General features: G+C 54.5%; 1 protein-coding gene across 1 annotated transcript in view; it reads left to right on the forward strand.

Moving 5' to 3' along the window:
• Positions 1-23,121, forward strand: part of Adamts2 (ADAM metallopeptidase with thrombospondin type 1 motif 2) — a 117,281-nt gene that overhangs the window by 33,532 nt on the left and 60,628 nt on the right. Inside the window, exon 3 of the mRNA XM_010623772.2 lies at positions 22,507-22,712. Coding sequence (XP_010622074.2) covers positions 22,507-22,712 — 206 coding nt within the window. The remainder of the gene's footprint in view (positions 1-22,506; positions 22,713-23,121) is intronic.

The following is a 23,121-nucleotide window of genomic DNA, read 5'->3' on the forward strand; positions in this document are numbered from 1 at the left end:
TTTTTTTTTTTTTTTTTTTTTGGTACCGGGGATCAAACTTGGGACCTTGTGCTTGTGAGGCAGGTGGTGGCACCACTGAGCTAAATCCTTGGCCTGAGGGCCCTTTTATGAAGGTGCTAATCTCATCGTGAGGGCCTCATGACCTGATCACCTCCAAAGATTGAAGTTCCACCTTAATCCAGGGGATTGAGGTCCAGCATGTGACTTGGTGGGGAGTTGGGTGGGGTGCACAGCCAGCCTGCTGCAGACCTCAGAGTGGGGAAGCCTTCCTCAGAGGTCTCTGAAGGCTGAGCCTCATTCCCCAGCTTCAGGAGCACCGGCTCTCTGTACAACGGTAGGTGCTCAGCCAGGGCCTGCAGACGGGGATCCCCAGTGGGTTCCCGGGGAGGCCCCATTTGCCCCACAGGAATGGCTGGAAACCCGGGACTGGTGCCATCTTCCCCTCACCTGCCCAGAGGAAGGGGAGTGTCCTGGGTCTGCAGCCTGGCTTTGAGGGAGGCAGCCTCCCCTCTGCCCAGGAGACAGGGCACTGCACAGGGCGTGGGTGCCCTCACAGGTCACCAGGGAGGGGCGGGGGCTCCAAGCTGCTGCTGTTCAGGGCCAGGACAGGACTGAGCAGGAGAGAGCATGCCTCTGCTCGGGCTGCACGGGGGCAGAGAGGGCAGGGCCTAGCCGGGGTGCAGGGGAGCCCCTCAGGGCTATCAGAGCTCAGTAGGCGCTGGGTGGGAATGCACTCCCATGCCCCGCAGCTCTTCTCAGTCCAAGAGCCTGGGCAGAGGGTCAGGTAGGCTTCACCGCGCCAGACCAGGGCTGCCACGGTTGTCTGGCCTCGGACACATCCGCTTGTTTCTTTGGGGTGCAGGATCCAGCTTCACGACTGCACCCCGAGCTCTTTAGGATGGCCTGAGCTCATTTCTCCCGTTATCCTCCATGCTCTTGGGCCCAGCTTTATTGCTGAGCACCTCCTCCTGCCAGTACAGGTGCTCAGAGATGAATCTGACATAGTTTTCTCTGGAGCTCATGCTCTAGCTAAGACTTGGGAACTGATGAATTTGTAATTCCGTGTGATCATGGTGCAAGTGCTGTGAGACCCTAATAGAGAGGGGCTTGGTGTTTTTGGTGGGTGATGAGCTAGGTTTTGAAGACTGAATAGGAGTCTGCCAATGCCTCAGTCCATTTTCTGCTACTATAACTGAACACTAGAGACTGGGTAATTGATGAAGAGCAGAGGTTGGTTTGGGAGCCAGGGTGGTCCGGTGTCATGCAGCGGTGCCTGGGCCAGGCCTTCTGGGTCATGGCAACGAAGAGGGCATTGTGTGGCCAGAGCAAGTATGCTATGTCCAGCTCCCTCCTCCTCTTCCAAAGATGCTGAAAGCCCTCGTGGTGGCCCCATCAGCATGGCTCCCTTTAACCTCAAACTCCAGAGCCCTCTCCTGACACCACTGCCGTGACTTTGGGGATCGCGCCTACAGTACGTGGCTGGGCCCAGTGCTGCGAGCCACAGCATGGCCTGCCCAAGCCCTGGGGACCCTTGCAGGACTGCAGTGGGAGCAAGGCCGCATCAGGGCTGCCGCTGCCGTGTGGGGCACGTGGAGGGTAAGCCCTTTGGGCGGAAGCCAGGGCCGAGCTTCAGAGACCAGGGGCCCAGTGCCCGGAGGGGGAGCGAAGCCGGCTCAGCCTGTAGGTGGTCCTCACTGTGTTAACAGCAGGCCCCAAGTGCCAGAGCCCTGTTGTTGGAGCTTTGCTGGGCCACAAAAGTCAGAAAGTGCTTCCTCTACACGCAAGGGTGGCACTGCCATAAAATATTTCGGGAGAGAGACTTTCACGAACTTTTATTTCAGGGTCTCATCATGTTCCGCTTTATTCTTACTGCAGATCTCTTACTGCACCTAATTTGTCAGTTAAGCGTTACCACTTGTGTCTGCACAAGAGAAACGCGGTGTGCACAGGGCTCCTGCCACCCAAGGTTCCTGGCGTCCGAGGGTTGTCTTGGCTGTGTTCGGGGGTCTTCAGGGGCTGACTCTATCCTGGGGGCACTGTATCCATCGGTGGAGTAACCGGGGGATCAGTCCTCAGCTGAGTGCGCTGTGCGGAGGAGGCTCTGGTCGGAGGGTGATGGGCGTCTGTGCCTGGCTCCTCCGCTGTCTGCTTCCTGGCCTGTGAGCAGCTCTCCTCCCCCGGACCCTCCCATGAGCAGTTTCTGAGAGGCCTCCCAACAGTGGACTGTGGGTGTCGGACGTTGTGATGAAAAAGTGACTGAGACTGCGTCCCTCTCAGCAGGTGGAGGCTGCCTGCCACCTTCGCGGCAGGGGAGGCGGCACTGTGGTGCTGTCCATGCCGAGTCAGCGTTGACTGGACATGTGCGATCACCTGGGCTTCGCGGACTTGAACACAGATGCAGTCTCCTTTCTTTTCAAAATGTGTGGCAATCGGCTGCGCCCAAAGGATACTCAATATTTGATTTCCAACTATATTTGCTGAAAAACACAGTAAACAGTTTTGTTTCCTCTCTGGGATAGCAGTTATTTTTCAGCAGGCTTTAACGAGGGCTAACATTTTAAACTTTTGTTTCAGAGGCACACATACTGTCTTCAGACATGGAAACATGCTGGTGCTTAATTGTAGGAGCTTCCATCTGACTTGCTAGGAAGACTGTGTTTCATGTTTTCACAACTTTTTTTTGGCCGTGCTGGGTATTGAATTCATGGCCTGGTGCACGCTAAGCCAGGACTCCGTTGTTGAGCTACCCTCCACCCCTCTTATAGTTCATTTTAAGACAGGGTCTTGTTCAGTTGGGCAAACTGGCCTTGAACTGGTAATCTTCTTGCCTTGGCCTTGCAAACAGCTGGGATTTCAGGTGTGTACCACCTGGTCTGGATTATTTTATGCTTTTAATTAACCCATTGATCAAAAGTATTCTGAATTTAAACATTTGAATCCTAAATGTATTTTGCAGTTTAATGAAAAATGTAAGAAGAATGTGTTAAGCTCAGTCATGGGAATGAACAACAGTTCATCACCTCTTTATTTTTACAAAAAGAAAACAAAATGGTAAAAAAAATCCCACAAAAAACCAAAATTTGTGCTATCAGTGGAGCTGAAGGAAAAAAAAAAAAAAAGACAACTATAAGCACTTACGTGCTTTCCTATCTAGTCATCTTCACCTGAGACACAGGAGAATTTTCTCAGCAGTATGGGGCAGGAGTCGATTGCCCTATTTTGTAATGTAAGAAATTGAGAGAGATTTTTTAAGAATTAGTGACTTGCTTAAAATATCCAAATTAAAGCTAGAATAAATTTTTTTAAAATGTCACCTGTTAGCATTAACTTTACTTTAAAAAGATGTGTAAGTTGACTGTCCCTTTTTCCAAATGCTTACAGTCAGATGTGTTTTGGGTTTTAGATTTTGAAACCTTTGCATATATGTAACGAGTTGTCTCGAGGGCAGGACCAAAGCTTAAATCTAAAATTCATTTGTGTTTTACTTGCACCTTATACACATAAGCCACAGGTGTTTATCCAGTGTTGTAGAGCACCTGCATTCTGACTGACACCTGTCACACGAGGTCAGGTGTGAGAATTTCAACTTGTGACATCATGTTGTTGCCCAAAGTCTTCAGAGTTGGGAGCATTTCATATTTGGGATTTTTGGGATAGGAAAGTCCACTTTGTATAATATTTCAAATGTAAAATGTAAAATATATGTATTTTAAAGACATAATTCAAGGGCAGCAATAAATTTCTAGTTTTCAGTGAGTTGGTATGGGTTCTGCCTTATCTTCTGGGGAAACTGGTTAATTTCCTATTATTTTATGGAAATTTAGATTAAAAAAAATCCACTGTGTGGCTCAAATAGACAACAATGACTTGGTGATCTGGATGCAAAGATAGTTTTGGATCCTGCCGTTCTCGAGCAGGAGCTGAGTTACTGTGTGGCAGTCTCTCTTGTGCTGGGGACTGAGGTCCTGCGTGTGTTCTCCCTGGGCAGGAGGTGCCTCCTGAGAGGCACTGCCGGAAGCTGACAGAAAGTGCTGTTTACAACCCCAGATCATGATGCTTTTGCTTTTTGATGAGTTGTGGTCACATGTGACAATGTGTAGGTAACTTTCCTCTTGCAAAGAACTTCATTTTTTTTTTTTTGTAACTTTAAAAAACATTTTGTGAAGATATCCTTGATAAGCAGGGGCTGCACATATGTGCTGGGTATAGTGAGTTCGGATATCTACAGTTGTCTGCAATCCCATTACCATGACCTGTCTCTTACAGATATATTTAACAGTGCCTGAGTTTTCCTTGTGACCTGCACTCCTAGCCCCACGCACCCCTTTTACCGATAAGAACCCTTAACGTGACATCTGCCTCTTAAGTTTTAAAGTGTACAATACTGTATCGTTAACTTGAGGCCCATGATGTGCAGCTGCAGATCTTGAACTTACTCATCTGTTGTAACTAAAACTTGGCACCCCTTGAAAAATAATCCTCCACTTCCCCTCACGCCTGCCCCTAGCCACTGCGTGGCATGATCTCCTTCTGTGTATCTGTTACAGGTACTATAGCCTGCCCTGTCTCATTCTGAGGTCCTCCAAGGGTGCCCGAAACTGGGGACCCTCTGAACCTCAGACCCACTGAACCTCATAGGCACTGCTTTTTCCTTACACATTTGTGCCTATGATAAAGTTTAATAAATTAGGTGCAATAAGAAATTAACAGCAGTCATGATAAATAAAAGGACAATCCTAACAATGTACTATGGTTAAAATTATTTAAGACTTACAAACTTTATTTCTGTAAGTTTCCATTTATATTCTGGATTTACAACAGAAAGTGAGGAAGGCTGCTGAACCTCATAGAAGTATTTGCATTTGTGTTTGTCCTTCTGGAACATCCTGTTCCAGAACATGGGCTGTACATACACACTCACAGATTGTGATGTGAAAGACAAAACTGAATCCCTTTCGTTTTTTGAATGCGCCCTTGTATTGTAAAATGCAGACTGTCAGGCTAGTGTGTGGTCCATGCGTGAAATTGATGCAGCCTGTATGAGCCAGACACTTGGTGGCAGCGGTGCCAGCTGAGCTGTCCTTCCCTGACAACTGAGGTCAGAGGTGGGACTCGGGCACAGACCTCCCCACGTCACAGCAAAACTGAGCACCTGGGGAATGTTTGAGGCCAGGTGTCTTAGTTACTTTTCTGGTTGCTGAAACAGTATCCGGCACCCGAAGTTAAAGGAGGAGAGGTTTATTTCAACTCACATTTTGTAGGGATTTAAAATCAGCTGGCTCTGAGGCGCAGGGTAGCATGGAAGAGGGGAAACAGTCCATGGCAAAGCAGGGCAGGCTGAAGGCATCAAGTAGCAAGCAGCCAGCAGCCATCTTCTTTCTGTATTTTGTATCTTATCCAGGCGACCTGCCCTTACAGCAGGTAGAACTCAGCCTTAATCCTAGCATCGCACTGTGGGTCAGTCACAGCCTCACATCCTTGATCCCAGCATCGCACACCCTAGATCCAGCCACCTCCAGAGAGCCTCACCTGTGACCACATGACGCTTTGGGGGCAGCTAGACAGACACAAGGCAAAACACCAGGTCTTCTCCAGACCTGTGGAAGCGGCTTCTGGAGCGTATCCATGAATGACCGCAGGCAGCTGCAGGAGCTGGTCCTGAGGGTGCCCAGGCTGGGTGAGTGCCCAAGAGTGGTGGCCAGGCTAGACTGTCGGGCTGCTCTCCACCCTGGTCCACATGTTGAAAGCCGCCCTGCCCACTTCAGGTTCTACCCCCTGCTGCCCTGCCCCCCTGCTCTGCCCGCCTGCCAGCTGTGCACCCCCAGCTCTGCTCTCCTGCCCTGCCCGCAGGGACCGCCTCTTGCTAAACCACTTAATCCTGTGATATATTTCCTCTGGCAGGCCCAGCCCATCGATCCTGACTCTCAGGGATTTGATTACAGTGTTTCCTAACAAAGTCAAAAGCAGATTTCCATAAGAGGTCTGTAGTTAAGTAATTACGATGCTTTGGCGTTGTGTGCCAAGGCGCAGAATGCGGGCTGTAGGGACGTCAGGAGAAAAGGTCAGAAGATTAAATTAGGGAGGGAAGGGCAGCCTTAGCATGAGAGGCTGGGCTGACTGGCAGGGCATCCCAGCAGGCGCAGAGTCGTGAGAAAGAGCAGTTGTAAAACTGAACCATTTCACACGGAATCACGATTTCCCATAAGGTACTTCGGTGATGGTGATGCGAACTAAACTTGGACAATTAGTGTAATTAAACATTCATGGTGCCTGCGGCTCATTTCCTGCCAGGGATATCTTGGGAAGCAGAAGTGATTCTTCTTGGAGGTGATTTCAAGAGCAGCTGTGGAAGGAGGGATTCCTGTAGGGCTGGACCTCTGGGTGTCCTGGGAGCCCTGAATGGAGGCAGGACCCATAATGAGGGGCTGGCAGAGGCTGGATGCCCTGACCTGGTTGCCATGGGGCAGTGAGGGGCCTGATGTCGGTGACCCTTTCTCCCTCTTCCCTCAGTCCCCTATGAGGGAACCTTAGTGACCACCTTGGTTTCACCGAGCCTCAGCTCCCCTGTGTCCACTGCACGCTTACTCTCAGGGCTCTTGTCCGGACCAGGGTCCCTGTTTTTCAGATAGGGCCAGTCAGGTTCAGAGTAGGGGAGTGACTTGGCCACATTACGTAGCTGGGAGGCAGCCTTCCTGTGAACCCAGGGCACCTGCTGAGTGTTCCCTCTCACTTTTCAGGTGGGGAGCACAGGGGGCCCCAGGCCGGTGGAACTCATCACAGGAGGGGCATCGGGCACCCCAGAGAGGTGACAGGGTGAAGGAGCCGAGCCTGGTACCTTGCAGGACACCCAGTGATGTGCGCCAGGTCTGGTTGGCTGGGATGTGCTGGAGTCAAGGGCAGGGGCAGCAGGGCCTGTCTGGTGGGCCCCAGCAGGGGCCAGGCCAGTCCCAGCATCCCTGCCTTTGCTGCTCTAAAGAGGAAGGGTCTCAGGGAGATGAAGCAGCAGCAGCAGCAGCAGCAGCAGGGTTCTCGGTGGGGCCTTCATCCTCGTCAGCCCTGGGCTGGCTTAGGACTGAGGAGGCTGAGAAGATGGGACAGGCTGGGGCAGAGGCTCTGGGGCAGGGGCTGGAATCGCAACAGCTCTGCTCCCTTGGACAGGCAGCCGCTGCCTCATGTCACCCGTCTGGGCAGCCAGATGCCCAGCTCCTAACCGGAAGCCTCGCTGCCTGTTCCCTCCGCACCTGGCTGCACTCTGAGTGAGCTGTGTCCCTTCCTCCTCCAGTGTCACCACTGCTCCAAAGCCGTGGCTGCGGCGGTCATGCCTGCCTCTGCTCAGAAACTACTCCGTGTAGTCCGGCCTCTCCGATGGCCTTCTGCTGTCCTGCACCTGCTCCTCTCACCACCTAGGACCTCCCTGTGCATTTTCATTCTCTGGGGACCCTTTCTACTCCGCCTGCCTGGGGTCTGTCGTGGGTCTCTGCCTGTCTCTGAGCCGGGAGGAGCTACCCACAGCTGGGGGTCACTGGGCCGCCTTGGCCTTCCCTCGGTGAGGCCCAGAGTTGGCTGCCAGCAAGATGCAGGGCCCATGCTGAGCACGTGTGACTTGCCATGTGAGTGGACCCGTGCCCCTCAGGGGCGGGAGTTCAGCCCCCAACTGCGTTCTCTGCCCTGCCCGCCCACTGCTCACCCGTTTCTTCTGTGTCCTTTCAGGACCTTCTAAGCACATACAGACGGCGGTGTGCGTGTGTAATAGATCCGAGAATTATAATATCTGGTTCGAAGGATCTGTTTTGGCTGTATTTTTATTATTTTCCCCTAAATGCTAGTGTACTACATACACTGTACACTATGCTGCATTTGCTGTCGGCAGTAGTATATCTTGGGGATTTTCCCTGTCAGTCTTCATTGATCTGTCCATTTTTTACTGCATAGACATTTCTTGATTGATGAGAATTTAATTTTTTTCAGTATTTACTATTTCTAGTAATGTTGCACATATATCTCTGGTATTTTTTCTTTTGAGGTAGATTCTAACTAACTTCCCAGGTGTCCCAGGCTGGGCTCAACGTGTGCTCCTCCTGTCTCCGCCTCCCAGAGTGCTGAGTGCAGGTGTGCACTCAAGATGACCATATTGAATTCCAGGAGGATGTGCACAGTACGGTTTTTCTCCACTCATGCCCTGACCACATTTTTATAATTGGATGCAGGTGTTTTTTCTATTAAAGGTAAGGCTGAATATCATATGTACCTCATAGCTGCTGTCTGAGAGCTGTCAGTCCATATCGTGTGTTCAGGTTTCTTTTTGGTTGCCGGGCCTGCTGCTTGCTGCTTTGGAGGAGCCCTGACCGCATTGAGGTCATCGGCCTTCTGTCTAGATTGCGTGTGATACTGAAGGCATGCCTGGCCGTGTGTGGGCCTGGACCGGGTCCCCGGTAGGAGAGAGTGCTCTGGCACTCGAGATGCTGCTGTGTAGATGACAGCCGAGTGTCTGTGGGGTCCCTGTGTGAGGGTCCTGCAGGAAAGTGCACCTGAGGGAGTTCTTCCAGGGAGGGGGTGCAGGGAAGCTGAGGGACGGGGATCTTCAGCCGCTGTAGGGTCGTCAGAGCCTGACTGTCCTCAGAGGGTCTCCGGATGCGGAGGAGTAGGGCACCAAGGCTGGCACCGAGGTCACAGACTGGCCCACCTCTGTCTCATTTCACAAGCAGTGCCGTGCGTCCACTATCTTACAATTGCTTCAGATACTTAAAAGGCTTCTCACACATATCCTGGTTTGTCTGTCTACCTACAGGCCCGGTGTCGCAGGCCTCCTATACCCTCTTAGCACTGCCAGCCGCCCCAGGCTGAGATGGCTTGTTCAGGGCCACTGTCGTGTCACCCCCGGGCCACACTCCCACGTAGCCTCTTACGGGAGCAAAATACTTCTCAGTTAAGAGTAAATAAACAAAAGATAAGCCAAGAGAGCCACCTGTTTGAGGAAAAGCTGAATGAAAGCGTATTTTCTCTGGAAATGAAGACCGTTTCTCATGTTCTACCCATAAACAGCAGGCACCTGGGTCCGAGAGAAGGGCATGTTGTGATGCACCCCAGCTAGTCCTGGAGGCGCGGAGTCGTCCGCCGCCTAGCAGAGCATGTCCCTGGGGCCAGGCCCGAGTGAGGCCTGAGTGAGGCTTTGGCCTGTGACCCTTGGACAGATGTGTGCTGTTGGGGTGAGGTCTGCGCACTGTCAGTGTTCCTGGAGCCAAGGCGGCAGCCCTGAGGAGAAGAGCTGAGGTCGGTGGTAACGTGTGCCCGCTGCACAGCCACTGAGAGACACAGCCCCCCTGTGCCAGTCACCACCGCCACCTGCCCTGTAGATGACAGCCAGGAAGGAGACAGGCACACCTCTCTGCAGTGGCTGTGGCTGCCGGGCCGGTCAGGCCCCTTCCCTCCCTGGCCTCAGCCTGCTCGCTCGGACTTGCGGAAGGGTGGGCCCTGTCCTCCACGTGCCAAGCCCGGAAAGGGGTCAGGAGCCACCTCTGCCTCCCAGAAGCTCACTGTGGGCAGTGTGTGCGCACGCTGACATGTATGTGTGACCTGTGGCAGGGAGGGTGTGAGCCAGACTGTGAGAGTGGATGTCTGTGTGCAGGTGTATGGGCAGGAATGGAATGTGTGCGAACGCGTGTGTCTGTGTGTGAGCAAGTGTGTGCTTGGGGGTGACCCTGCCAGGCCCCGGTACTCACAGAGGGGTGGGGTGCGGATGCAGGAGTGAGGGAATGAGTGAGAGCAGGTCTGGACGCGGAGGGCAGCGGGACCACAGCCAGGCTGGGCGGGCAGGAGGAGCGGCTGCCGGCAGGCTGGGCTCTGAGGGGTCTGTTCCTGCCTGAAGAGCCGAGGCGGGATGGTCTTCGTTGTCCAGCCTGACCGGCGCGCCCTGGAGGTGTGGACAGCCAGGGCCGTGCCCCTCCCTGCCCTCCACAGTCCTGGAGTGGCCCCGGATCTGAAGTGCATCCCCGGGCTCCCGCCTGCTCGTTGGAAAGGCCCCTGTGAGGCTGTGTCTCGGATTAAATTCACAGGATTCAGCGCTTGCTCTGCTTTCTGGTTCCCTCCCTCCACGGAAGGGGCTGATCAAATTAAGCGCAGTCGACACTGCGGTCTGACAGCTTGGAGCAGAGCGCAGCCAGGCTGCTGCCTCCCACGGCTGGCTGGGGTCTCATCGTGGCAGTGGGGTAATTAAGCTAATTACCCACCCAGCTAGTTAAGGTCCCCTGCCCTCCAGGTGCCAAATCCACACAGGAGGGGAGCAGGCAGCAAGCAGCATTTGCGGGGTTGGGTGTTACAAATCAGGGTTCAGAAGTGTGATGGCCTTTGGGTCTCCGGTGCCAGCCCTATGACAGGGGCCAGTCCAAGGTCGGAGGCCACGGCCAGGCTCATGTGCCCTGTCCCGGGAGGACAGCAGAGAGGCCAGAAAGGCAGGCGGGAAGGCCAGGCCTCCCTTTGGCCTCCGCGCAGCTGAGGCGAAGGGAAAGGAGGTGGGTGGTTTTCAGGCCGACAGCCTGAGGAGGGGAAGGTGGGTGCCCGACCCTGCCAGGGCTGGCAGGGGAGAGGAGTGGGGAGAGCCCGGCAGGGTGCGGGAGGAAGGGGCACGCTGACTTCCAACCGCAGCCCCCAGGGCCAGCATGGCCACTCTCAGGAGTGGGACCCTAAGCTGTCGCCCTGCGAGGTGTGTGTTCTTCATGAGAAGGTGGCTCGGAGACGGTGTGACGCGTTCTGCAGAGCTACCCAGGCCCAGTGTTAGCCAGGAGGAGTCATCTGCTGGCCCCGGCACCTGAGTGCCTGGGCTCTGGGCAGGACCTGGAGGAGCGGGGGAAGGGTGCAGTCCCGGGCTGGGGAGGGAGCCGGAGAGCAGGCTGCTGATCAGTCCTGGCTGGCAGAGCATGGCCTCACCCGCCAGGGCCAGGCAGTGTCCGAGACCTCCCGCACATTCTGTCCCAAAGGACGCTGTCCCTGGCCCACAGCTTCCTCCACTCCGTGACACAGGCTCGGCCTCTGAGGGGCACAGGCTGGTAGTGGGCAGCAGCCCGGGGCTAAGACTTGGTGCAGCCCGAGACGGATGAAGCCCTGGTTCCTGCGGCGGCCCGGGTAGTGGATGAGGGGGCAGGGACACTCGGAGGGAGGAAGGAGAGGCAGCGGCGTGGGGCTGGGTAGATGGGGCTCCATTCCAGAGAGCAGGGCCTGTGCAGACTCAGGAGTGTCTGCTGGGCAGCGAGGAGGATTTCCCGCGCCTGAGCGAGGCCTTCCAGCTGTGGCCACAGGGCACCCCACTCACCAGGCCGGCTTCCCTCAGGTTCCAAACAAAGCCCCGGGAATCCTCCCTTCTGTTGGGACCTGTGGGTGTCTGTGTTTTGCCCTAAAGTCACAGTAAATATTTTCATTAGCTGATCTGCCCGTCTCTCCAGTGGCTTCTGCCATCTGGCCGCTGTGTGCTGGGGAGAGAAAGCTCAGGGCCCGCTCCTTTACTGGGCCAGCTGCCCAGCAGAGAGGAGGCTACTGCCCGGAGACTGTGGCTGCCTGGGGACGCTCCTCGGCGTTAGCAGGTACTCCAGGGGTCAGGGCCCCTCGGCCTCTCTGCTTGCTGCCTCTGGGGAGCCCAGGAAGTCAACTGCTTTGGTGGCAGAGTGGGACAAGAATGTTTTGGAAGCACAGGGTTGAAGGTATAGATAGAAGCTTCCTTGGTGCTGCTGCAGGCAGCCCGGCGGGATCCTGAGAGCCCCAGAATCCAGTGGGAGCCCACCTGCCGCCTTGTGCTCTGCCTCCTGGCCCCACAGTTCTGTAGGACCCCTGTGGTGGCGTCACTGGCCAAGGATGTGTATCTGGAGGCAGAACCAGAGTCTGGCCCCTTTCCTGGGATCCCGGGGCTGAAATACCAGCAGGCTGTCTTGTCGCTCCCCACTGGGTCCCCCAAGAAAGTAGGGATGCACACCTGGTCAGATGGGAGTGGCCTGGTGTGTGCCTTGAGTCTGAGGGTCCTCTGGCGGTGACACCAGCCACGTGTGTAGCTGAAGTTGGTGCATGTGACCTGTCTGGGGTCATGCTGGGACTCTGGTGGCTGAAACAGACAGGAAGCCAAGTGAGCTGACTCAGGGAACTGGAACACCCACAGTCCATCAACTTGTTGAATTTGTTTTAGTCCATTTTTTTGTTGCTATAACAAAATGTCTGAGGCTGGTGCTTTGTACAGCCTGCTTTGTGAAAAATCACCACTTGTTCTCACAGGAGCCAGCCTGGGTCTTGATGAAGCACACTGTCTGCTGTCCCCCGTCTGGTCTGTGTCCCCAGGGCCCTAGACTCCTTCTGCCAGCCCCACCTCCTCAGAGGCTTCGCTTCTCTCTTGTCGTCACACGGGGCAGAAGGCTTCTAGCTTGTGAGACCTGGGAGTGGCCGGAGCCTCTGTCCAAGCCTAGCACCAGCTCCGTTTGTCTTCCCACCCCGCCGCATGGCACCATCTTTCGGCCGTGGGTTTCGCTGGCCTGGCTGGGCTCATGGGGGCTGGGATGGATCTCACCAGGCACAGGGCAAGGTACTGCGCTGCCCAGGTCCAAGGCGAGCGGGAATCTCCGCATCTGCCACAGAGGAGCACCTCTACCTCTGCCCGGGGCTCGCCCGAGACAGGAGGCAGGAGGCTGCTCTCCCCTTCTCCAGATCTGCCCTTTGCTCCCTGAAGGGCTGCACGGGGACGCAGGCCTGGGTCCCCGCAGGAGTTTCCAGTGCGGATGTGGCCGGGCCACTCCCTGCTCCCCCACTCAACCTCCAGTCCTAATAAAGATGGCACTGGATGGGCCGCGTCTGTTGGAGTTGCAAAAATTAATTCAGTCTCAGTAATAAAGTTATAAAGGGCTGGGATGAAATAATCGTAATGAGCTTCTTTTAATAAAACTCACCAGTGGGACTCTGTACTGATGGCCCCCATGGGGCTGAGCCTGCTCTCTGCTTCCCAGAGCCTCCCCTGAGCCAGCCTTGCTGCCAGACAGGGCTCCTTGCCGTGTCCTAATTATGCTTCAACAAAGCATACTTTATCCTAAGGATCCTCTCTAGAGGGATCTGCAGTCCCCATGACTGTCGCCCAGTGGCTAACACGTGAGGGGCGACCTTGTTCCAGATGCCATCACCTGGGTGGGCCCGGTGCGCGCTCTGGGAGGCTGCCGTTACTCAGAGTTTGGTCCTGGGCCTGGCCAGCAGGCTGTCACCTGAACGAACTGGTCTGGCTCTTTGCTAACTAAATCAGTCTCTGTCCAGTTCAGTAAGACTCACAATCCCCTTCTTAAAGCAATAAACTGTGCACAGTTTTCAGAATTTAAGCTTTGAAGTTTCTGAGACCAAAGAGGGAGTAATTTGTTCGCACCCACAGGGTGGACAGTTGGGGCGGCAGCATGGTGCTTCTGTCTGTGCGCAGCGGTGCCTCATCAAGCCTGCCCAGCTGCCCATCAGTGCTGCTCAGCGGAGGAGACCTGGAGAGTGCAGGGCGGCTCACAGGGGAGGGGTTGTAGAGGAGGGGAAGAGAAAGAGCGCTGGACCCAGGGTCCAAAGCCTGCCCAACGCTGAAACATAAAAACGTTCAGCAACATTTTCTTCTAGTACTTCAGTGGCTTTGTTCTGACCCTCCCAGCCACTGGCTGCATTGTCGGCTTTGCATTACTACCACATGGCACCTAAAGCAGCCAACTTTACAAAAGAAAGTGCATTCTTTTGGCAGTTTCCGGGCATCACGCTGGCGTGGGCTCAGTGCCTGGCAGAGCCCTCGTGGGATGCCATGGTAGGAGTCCCTGCAGAGCAAGCAAGTGACCGTGTCTTGAGCTGGTAGCAGAGATTCTTGTGAGGACGGATGGGGTGAGGCTTTGGCCCTTTGAAAAGGAGCGCCCAGGAGATGGCAGGAGGAACTGACCATGGCCCGATGGCTCAGGACCCTTCTGAGATCCCCCCGCCCTCCGCAATGCTGGGGACCAGCCCTTTAATCCAGGGGACCCCGAGGACACAGACCGCCCCCAGCCTCATTGCCAGTGTCCACCTGCCGTTGTCCTCGCCCAAGGCGCGCGGTCAGGCTCTGTGCGTCCTGCCGCACCCGGCCAGCTGTCCCCACATCAGACGAACACCACTTGTTCCTCTTCCTCTGCGCGTCTCCTGGCATGAGCCGCCATGCCCGAGTGCTCTGGGTGTCCTGCTGATGTGTGTTTGCAGACTGAGTGCTCCTGCTGCCTGATCTGCATTGTCACTTGGTACTTGTGGCACCTGCATCTCCTTGTCTTACCTACTGCGGTGGCACTTTATTTCTGAGACCCGTCCATCCCTGCGGGTGGCGGCTTCTGACCTGTGCGGGGCCTGTGTGGGTGCCCCCACCACCCTGGCCTCTTCTCTTGCCCAGCAGTGGCACCCAGGTGTTGCTCCCTCCAGCCACCCATGCCGTCCAGGAGCCTCCTTTGGGATCTGCACAAGCTGCCCACCTCACAGGGCAGGGGTCATAGAGGAGGGGACGAGAGAAGGAGAGGGCAGCTCACAGCGCCAGGCTTGGTCTGAGGAGTGGGCGGGGCTGGGGTTAGCTCAGTGGTCCAGTGCGTGCTTAGTATGTGGGAGACTCTGGGTTCAGCCCCTGCAGGAAGAAGAGAGCAGGGGAAAGAGGGAGGGAGGGAGGGAGGGACTGTCCGAGCCTACGGACCTCCTGTACCTTTAGGATATGGGCTATAAGGTACACTTTTGGGGTTTTTTTTGTTTGTTTTTTTTTTTTTTTTTTTTTTTTTTTTTTTGGTAGTGAGGATTGAACTCGGGACCTTGAACTTTTGAGGCAGGCGGCAGAGCCGCTGAGCTAAATCCCAGCCCTATAAGGTACACTTAACACGTAACAGACTAAAGAAGTGCCAGACTGCGGGTGTAACCACTAAGCTCCCGCCATCTGCTACTGTTAGGGCTGTGTCTAGCATTTTGGGTTTTTTGTTTTTTTTTTTTTTTTTTTTTTTTTTTTTTGGTAGTGAGGATTGAACTCGGGACCTTGAACTTTTGAGGCAGGCGGCAGAGCCGCTGAGCTAAATCCCAGCCCTATAAGGTACACTTAACACGTAACAGACTAAAGAAGTGCCAGACTGCGGGTGTAACCACTAAGCTCCCGCCATCTGCTACTGTTAGGGCTGTGTCTAGCTGTCCCCCAAAGTCTCATGCAGTCATAGGTGGGCTTTTTGAGGTGGCTGGCTCCAGAGTGTGTGATGCTGGGACTAAGGGTGCCTTCCCTGGGTGTGTGTGGCGCAGCCCGGAGGGCGGACAGCCTGGATGAAATGCAAAGCAGGTTTGGCTGCTCAGCTTTGCTGCCCTCTGCCCTGGTGTGAACTGTTTCTCCTCTGCGACACCCCTCTGCCACTGTGCCTGGGAGCCAGGCTGACTACGGACTGAAACCTCTGCAGTCTGTGAGACAAATAAACCTGTCCTCCTCTAATTTAGGGGGTTAGGTATTTTGTCTTAGCAACAAGAAAAGGAACACAGCTATCTTTATCACTTACGAATGCTGTCTGTTTTATTATTTGATCAACTCTTTAAGAGAATACTGGAAATGATTAACATTAAAGTGATAGGCAGGTGAGCATGGTGATGCATGACTATAATCCCAGCACTCTGGGACAAGGAGGCAGAAAGATGACCAATTTGAGTCCAGTTTGGCAAGACCCTGTCTTGAAGTAAAAGGGGGCACTGGAGGTGTAGCTCAGTGAAAAAGCCCTGGGTTAAATCTTCAGTACTGATAAAAGGAAAGAAGGGAAGGGGGAGGGAAGGAGGAGGAAAGGAAGGTGGGAGGAAGGACTCCAGGTGGGAGGCAGGAAAAAGACAAAATGGAGCACACACCGGGCGCATGGGGAGAGGGTGGCCTCACCCTGCTGGCTGCAGGGTCCAGGGGAGGGGAGGGGCTGGGTCTCTAGGGCTTGACTGACTTCCACTTCTCTGGGCACAGACAAGGCAGCGCAAGGAAGTGCTCCAGCAAAACAAGGTGAGCAGGAAAAGTAAGAAACAGGTGACGCCATAGAAGAAATGGCAGAGGGATGCCTCCCAGGACAGTGGCAAACAAGGAAGTCATGGGCAAGGCCACCAGGGGCTCGGTGGGCCTGACCGAAGCAGGGACTGGGCTGCAGCAGAAATTCGGCCAGGGAGAGGCTGCTCTGAGCCTTCTGCTTCTGAGTTCGCTGTGGCCCGCCTCCTGCTCTGGGAGAAAAGCTGAAAACTGCGCAGTGGTGTGTGTGTCCTCAGCACAGCGGGTCAGAAAGGCTCCCGAGCACATGGTCAGCACCCGCGGGCCAGTGCTGAGAACCTCGCCCAGCTCTCCTGGGCTCTCTGCCCTCAGGTTAAACAGTGGCCCCGGAGGTGGGGTCTTGGCGATGACGGTCTCCAGGAGGGTCACATGCATGTGGCTCAGCTGCCCTCCTCATCTTGGCCAGAGCTGTAATGCAGAGATTGCTTTCATTGTCCTTGGAGGGATCCCTCTGCCATTTCTTCTGTGGTGTCACCTGTTTCTCTTACTTTTCCTGGTCACCTTTCTTGTTTTGCTGGAGCACATCCTTGAGTAGCTTTTTAGAAGGGGTGCTTCAAGGGGAAATGTTCTGAGAACCTACATGTCTGGAATGTCTTTACTCTGCCCTCATACTTGATAGAGAATTTGTCTGGGTGCAGAATTGCAGTTGGGAAATAATTTTCCTGCAGAACTTTGAAGGCTTTGCTCCACTTTTCCAGCTTCTAATGGTAGTTTTGTGAAATCTGAGCCATTCTGACCCCAGTCCTTTGTGCGTGTGACTCTCCTGTAACCAGCTCATCCCCCTCTTCCTTACAGATGCCCGTGGACTCCTCTGTGGTCTGAAATTTCAGTGTGATGTGGGTCTACTTTACTCTCCTGTGTTGGATCCTAGCTAGACCCTTTCTACCCGGGAATACCCTCCCTTTTAAGGGGGATTTTCTTGCATTGTTTTAGTAATAATTTCCCCTCTCTTTCTTTCTTTCTTTATGGAGCTGCTTTTATCTGGATGACATACTTTTGGTCAGGTCCTCCACTTTCTAATCTATTATTCTAATTTTACAAGTCTTTGTCCTATTGTTTTACTTTCTGGGAGCTCTTCCAACTTTATATCATTTCTGCCAAAATGTTTTTATCAAAGAACTCTTCTAGTGTTCCGCTGCTCTTACTGGGTGGATGTGAATCTGTGCAGTTCGCAGAGGGCGCTAATGAGCGGTCCCCACTGCCCTGTAGTCTGTTTCCTCCTCTTGGTCGTTTCGTGTCACTTGGCCTCCATCTGCAATGCTGGCAGCTGCATCAGAGAACTTAAGTCCCTTGGCTGGCAGCTCCCGGGTGGGAGTGGGCACCAGAGCCTAAGCCCGGGTGACCCTGCCCTCTGCTTCGTCTCTGGTTGTTGAGGTTCCGGAGGAGACCCGCCTGGGCTCTGGCCTGGGAGGGTGAGGCCCTCTGGCGATGATGGCTGGGCAGTGGCTGGGTCTTGCTTTCATTGTTCTCTTTCCGGGGCAGTATGTTTGCCTGCCCCTGCCCCGGTGCCCATGTCCCAGGGACTCCTGAGTCCACCTTTCCAAGACAGAAGGAGTCTCCCAGCCAAGGTCAGTGCAGGGTGGGGCACAAGAGGCGGGGCAGGCACTGGCCCTAGCCCGCAGCTGGTGGTGCTTGGTGCACCAGTGCCAGAGCCTTTAGGAGGCTGTGAGGCTGACCGGAAGACGCTTCCCTGCCAACCTGGAGTCTGGCTTTCTTGGCCATCCAATTATATCCCATGACAAGCTGCTTGCCAACTCCCGACAGTTCTGTTTCTCCTTCCTCCTCTGCTCTGCCTGTCCTCGTAGAGTTGGGACTGAAAAGAAAGTTCCTTACTAAAGTCTTGTGGGGACCTCCAGGCACTGAGTCCGCGGCTGTTACCCAGAATGCTCCTGTGTGCCCGGCCTGGCTCTGGGCCTTGCTCAGTTCCACTGATCTGTTTCTCTCACAACACTTGCACCACTGTGGTCTAATTAATGTTATTTTGTAATATGTTCTATTCAAAAGACGGGTACTCCCTAATTTTTATTCTTTGCAGTATTTTCCTGAGTAGTCTTTCATGTTTTATGTTCCAGGTGAATTTTAGAATTGCTTTACTGCAGTTTTCTTATTATACTAAATTTATAGACTGATCTGGAAGAGAAATGACTTCCAATACAAGATTGTCAATGTGTCTCCATTTACTGGGGTCTCTCGTGTTTGGGGCAGTTTTGGACTGCATTACTTTTTGTGAAGCCTTTACTTTATTTGTTTTTTATTGTTGTCATTTTTATTATTTATTATTATTTTTATTATTTTATTATTTATGTATTTATTTGGGGGACTTTGTTTCTATAGAGAAGCCCCATTTCCCTTGCTATTTTCTAGCTGGTTTTCACTATGTACGTGAGAGGTATTGATCTTTATGTCCTCATTTTGGGTCAGAGAAGTGTCTATTTCTTGGAGATTTGATAAAACTATAAAAGCTTCCAAGTTTTCCTTTTTTTCAGTTTCTTCTAAGGTTATTGGTTTATTTAGGTTTTCTATGTGGACTAACTTTTGGATTTATATTTTCTGTCTAGTGCAGGTTTATCAGAATTTTGTTATTCCTTTCTGAAACTCAGAGTTTTGAGGTCTTCCTTTTTTTTTGGTTTTTTCTAACTTGGGTCTCAGTGATACTGATTTTGGACACAATTTTGGGGTTTCCTTTTCTTCCTAATGTGTGGCCAAATTCAGAACTTATTCCACACATGCTTGAAAATGGCGTGCTTTCTGGTTTGGGCTTTGAACACTAGAATGTCTTCATAATTCAGACTGTTTACACCCTTGCCTGTTTTGTCTGAGTAAATGAATCAGTGTACCCAGATAACTGTAGCCTCCTTCACCTCTTCCCATCAGCTGAAGTCCTGGCGGTTGAGGTTGAGTTTCTTATCTCTCAGGTCGTCTCAGTGCCTTGTTCGTTTCAGGCTTCTGTCCCCCTGAATGCTTTGTATGTCCTGAATGTTACTGTGATGCCTGCTTGCTCTTTATTGGCTCTTCCCGGTGTGTATTCCTTCTCCCCACCTGTTTCAGCAACTCCTGCTCATTCTTAGTTACCCCTTGTAAAGTATTCACACCTGAGCCGTGCTCCTCACCTGTCACCGTGTTGCTCCCTACTGCCCCCTCTCCCCATCTGGCCTCTCTTCCAGACCAGCTTCTAGAAGCACCTGGCCTCCCTGCTGGCCCTCCTTCCTGCCTGTCTGTCTGCCGTGGCCCCTGCCCTTCACAGCCCTGTGGACCTGTAGGGGAGCTGGGGGAACTGAGGCACACTGGACCCCGTGGCTACTGTCCTCCTGGGCCTTCATACAAGGGAGGGGAGGCAGTGAATGCACAGGTGACTTCACAAGCAAAACTGGAACTGCTCCCCAAGTGTATCCTGCCCAAGACATTCTCTCGGGGCCAGAGGGCAGGGGCTGTCACTGGCCAGTTGACCGTGCGGCCAGGTCTTGCTGTGCACCTGCTTTGCCTCTGGGTTTGGAGGTGTCTGTACAGGAGCCTTAGGGCTGGGAGCGTTCTGGAATGTGATGTCCAAATAAGCCCCCAGTCGTCACGACCGGAAGAGGGTGGCAGTAACAACAGTGGTGCTGGGGGTGACATGTTTCTGACACGTGTTGTGTGGACCTATAGTATTCACTTCCGTTAGACCTGCCTGCTGGCAGAGCAGCCCCAAGACACTCCCTGGACCTGCCTCGGCTGCGGAGGCCCACACCTCCCATAGGGAGTGTCTCAGGGGTGACTCGGGCACAGGTCAAGGGGGTACATTCTGAGGCCTTCGGGGGCAGGAGGGCATTGAGGGAGGGTGCTGGGCCCCGTTCTGTTTCCGCTGTGACCTCAGCTCAGAGCTCTGGGTTGCCCGTGTGGTGGTCTCCTAATTCCGCAAGAGCAACAGGATGTTCTAGATTGTTTTTAGCATGAAATTCCTCAATTATCAAGTCCTGTCAACTAAACAGTGTATTTTTAAAGTGTCCTGTGCCCTAATGAGCCCTCTTCAGCCTGCTGTCGCCCCGAGGTAGTGCCCATGTGTGGGCCTGAGCTCGACTGGGGCAGAGGGAGTGTCTAGCCTCTTCCCTGGGGAAGGATTTTTCTATGGAAATTACCATCTTTCTGTCTTCCAAGGTGGTTCTGAAGGTGAGCTGTCCCTGCTCGTGAAAATGCAAAGAAATAAATGTATAAAAATAGAGTAGCAATTCCTCAGCTCCTCTGTCAGTTCCGAGTGCCTAGCATCTCCTCTGGGAGTAGTGAGGAGGCCCTGAATCATCCCAGGCAGCTGAGCGCACTGGGCTCTGCCCGGGACGGCCCGCAGGCCAGCCTGTCCTGGAGCAGCCTCGGCAGGCCCGCCCTGGGTGTGCAGCATTGTCAGGCCAGTGTGCCCATGCACGTGTGTGGGGGGGGGGACTTCCTGCCTGAGGGCCCCCGAAGGTCCAGTGACCCAGGCAGCTGCTTGGCCTGGCCCCTGCTTCCTCCCCTTTTGGTCAAAGGCCTCACCCTCTGCTGCTCACCTCCCCCTTTACTGGGTGTCGCCACATCCAAGTTGCCGGCCTGAACCTTCCACCTGACTGTCAGTTTTCCTTGTCTGAAGCAGAGCAGGGGAAGGAGCACCCTTCTGACGGGGTCCACCATGCTGGGTGTCGCCGTCTCCTCGTTTGCGAAGTAGGGACAGTAATTGCCACTGAAGATGCCCTTGTCTGCCTGGAGAGATGTGTGTAGGAGACACAGGTGTCCTGCAGCTCCTTTCTAAGGCCTGGTTTCCCTCTGGGGCGCCCTGTGCCACAGTGAGACAGAGGCATCAGATAAGAGGCTACAGGGACAAGGGACAGGGCATGAAAGGCTGGGGACAGGGTGGCCATGCCCCGACAGCACTGTGGCTGGCCCTCACTCCCTGCCACAGCGGCACAGGCTGTGAGGTCGAATGCCACCTCTGTGGAGGGTGTCACGTGACCTCGGCCCTGGGTCCTTCTGGGGCAGAAGACTGAGACCCGCCCAGGGGAGTCCACAGGGAAACACGAACTTGTGGCATGGACCTGGTTGGGACAGCGGCCTGTAAAGATTTGGGGTTGGGGCTCAGCAGGCAGTGGGCAGTGAGGTCTGCAGCTGCCTTTGATGCTGAAGGTCAGCTGGGCGTGCCCCTGTGAGGTGAGGGCAGGGAGGCTGGGAACTGAGGCCACTATCCAGGGTGAGCTCCAGAGGCCACACTGCAGACAGTGGTGACTGGCCTGGTCTCAGGGGAGCCCTGGGCCCTGGCCGCCTGGCTGAGGCCCCACAGGGTCCACTCCCCAGGATGGTTGCTGCCCGTGGCCAGATGGGCAAGTTGGCCCAGAGAAGACTGGGGGCCCTGAGGGGCTCGTGTTGGGCCCTCACTGTGCTGTCAACCGGGGGGAGGGGGTGGGCACAGCTCACCGGGTCGGGTGGGAGCAAGTGCCAAAGCCCGCACAGCTGACGTCAGGGGCCTGGCTGGCGACGCTGGGAGACACAGCTCCCCAGAGTAACAGGGTGGAGGCACACAGGACCCGGCCTCTCCACTGCCTGGCGCCAGCCCTGGGCTCCCCACAGCTGTTGCCATGCTGGGTGGGACCCCTCACATATACGGGAGGACCCCGAGGCCCTTGTGGGAGTTGGAGTGGCTCCCGGGGACCGGGAAAAGAGCGGGGGTTGCTGCGAGGGTGAGCTGGTGAGGGGCACCTGCTGCCCACCGCGGAACTCCGAGTGGGGCCCACGGCGCCCGTGCCGCAGGATCCGGGTTCTCCTCAGGGTTTCCATCGGTCTGTGCGTGACACTGAGAGTCTTCAGGGGCTGCTGCACACTGTCTCGATCATCGCTGATGCCCTCCACTCTTCCCTCTCCTCTTCCTTCCTCAGAGCCCTTTCCCCAGCTCCAGAAGTCCACCTCCCTGTCTCTTATGAGTTATCCTTTATTTTGCTGTTTAAATTATTTATATTTTGAATTGCTTATAGAAGAAATTCACGCGATATTTAATCTGTGTCTAATTTATTTCTCTTAACATTATGGTCTCAAGATCCACCCATTTTCCTACAGATCACCCAAGTTTACCCTTCTTCGTGGCAGACTAGTCCCCCAGGGTGTATATGTACCACATTCGCTATCCATTTATCGCTGGGTTGGCGTCTAGGCTGTTTGCGCGGTGCACTGCACTGCTGAAAACGATGCACGGATCACTGTAATACTGAGCTCTTTCGGGAAGATGCCAGGGGAGGTACGGCTGGTCAGGTGGGATTGCTAGTTTTAGTTTTCTGAGGACTTTCCATACTGTTGTACTGTTTACACTCTGGCCAACAGTGCAGCCCCACCCCATCCTGTGCGGGCTTTGAGTCCTGGGTCACCACAGGAGACAGGCAGTGCTGGCCCCTGCTGGTGCTGGGCCTCCCGGGGGGCGGGTCTCATCCAGCCGACGCTGGGATCCCAGCTGCTCTGCCGCTGACCTGGTGCTCTTCCTTCAGGGGCCTCTGCGGACAGCCTGGACAGCCTCAGCCGTGCCCTGGGCGTCCTGGAGGAGCGAGTCAACGGCTCCCGGAGGAGGGTGCGCAGGCACACTGCGGACGACGACGACTACAACATCGAGGTGCTGTTGGGTGTGGACGACTCTGTGGTCCAGTTCCATGGCAAGGAGCACGTGCAGAAGTACCTGCTGACACTCATGAACATCGTGAGTGGGGCTGGAGGGCGGGGCTTGTGGGCGGGGTGAGCGCCAGGGCTGGACAGGGTCCCCCGCAAAGCTGCACCTTCCAGGTTTCCTCTGGAGCTGGAAATGAGTGTGGTTCTCACAGGAAGCTTGCGGGGTCCACAGGTGAGAACCTCGGTTTTCTCATCTGCAAATTGGGATGGTTGAGTTGGGAAGGCCGTTTACAGACGAAAGCAGGGTTTCACGCGCTCTGCGTTGTGCACTAGTTTTCTTGACATTTGCCACTTTTAAAATTGAAAATTACTTTAAAAAATCCTTGTGGGTGATCTGAGTGAAAAGTTCCCTGTTTGAAGGCAGCGCGCCGCTCCCGCTCCCGCGGGCTCTGAACCCGGGTGCTGCTGTCTGGCCCCGCCGAGGTGGGGAGCGGCGATGC

Source organism: Fukomys damarensis, unplaced genomic scaffold (assembly GCF_012274545.1).
Source record: "Fukomys damarensis isolate Sample0158 unplaced genomic scaffold, DMR_v1.0_HiC HiC_scaffold_9, whole genome shotgun sequence".
In the NCBI taxonomy this organism is placed as follows: domain Eukaryota; kingdom Metazoa; phylum Chordata; class Mammalia; order Rodentia; family Bathyergidae; genus Fukomys; species Fukomys damarensis.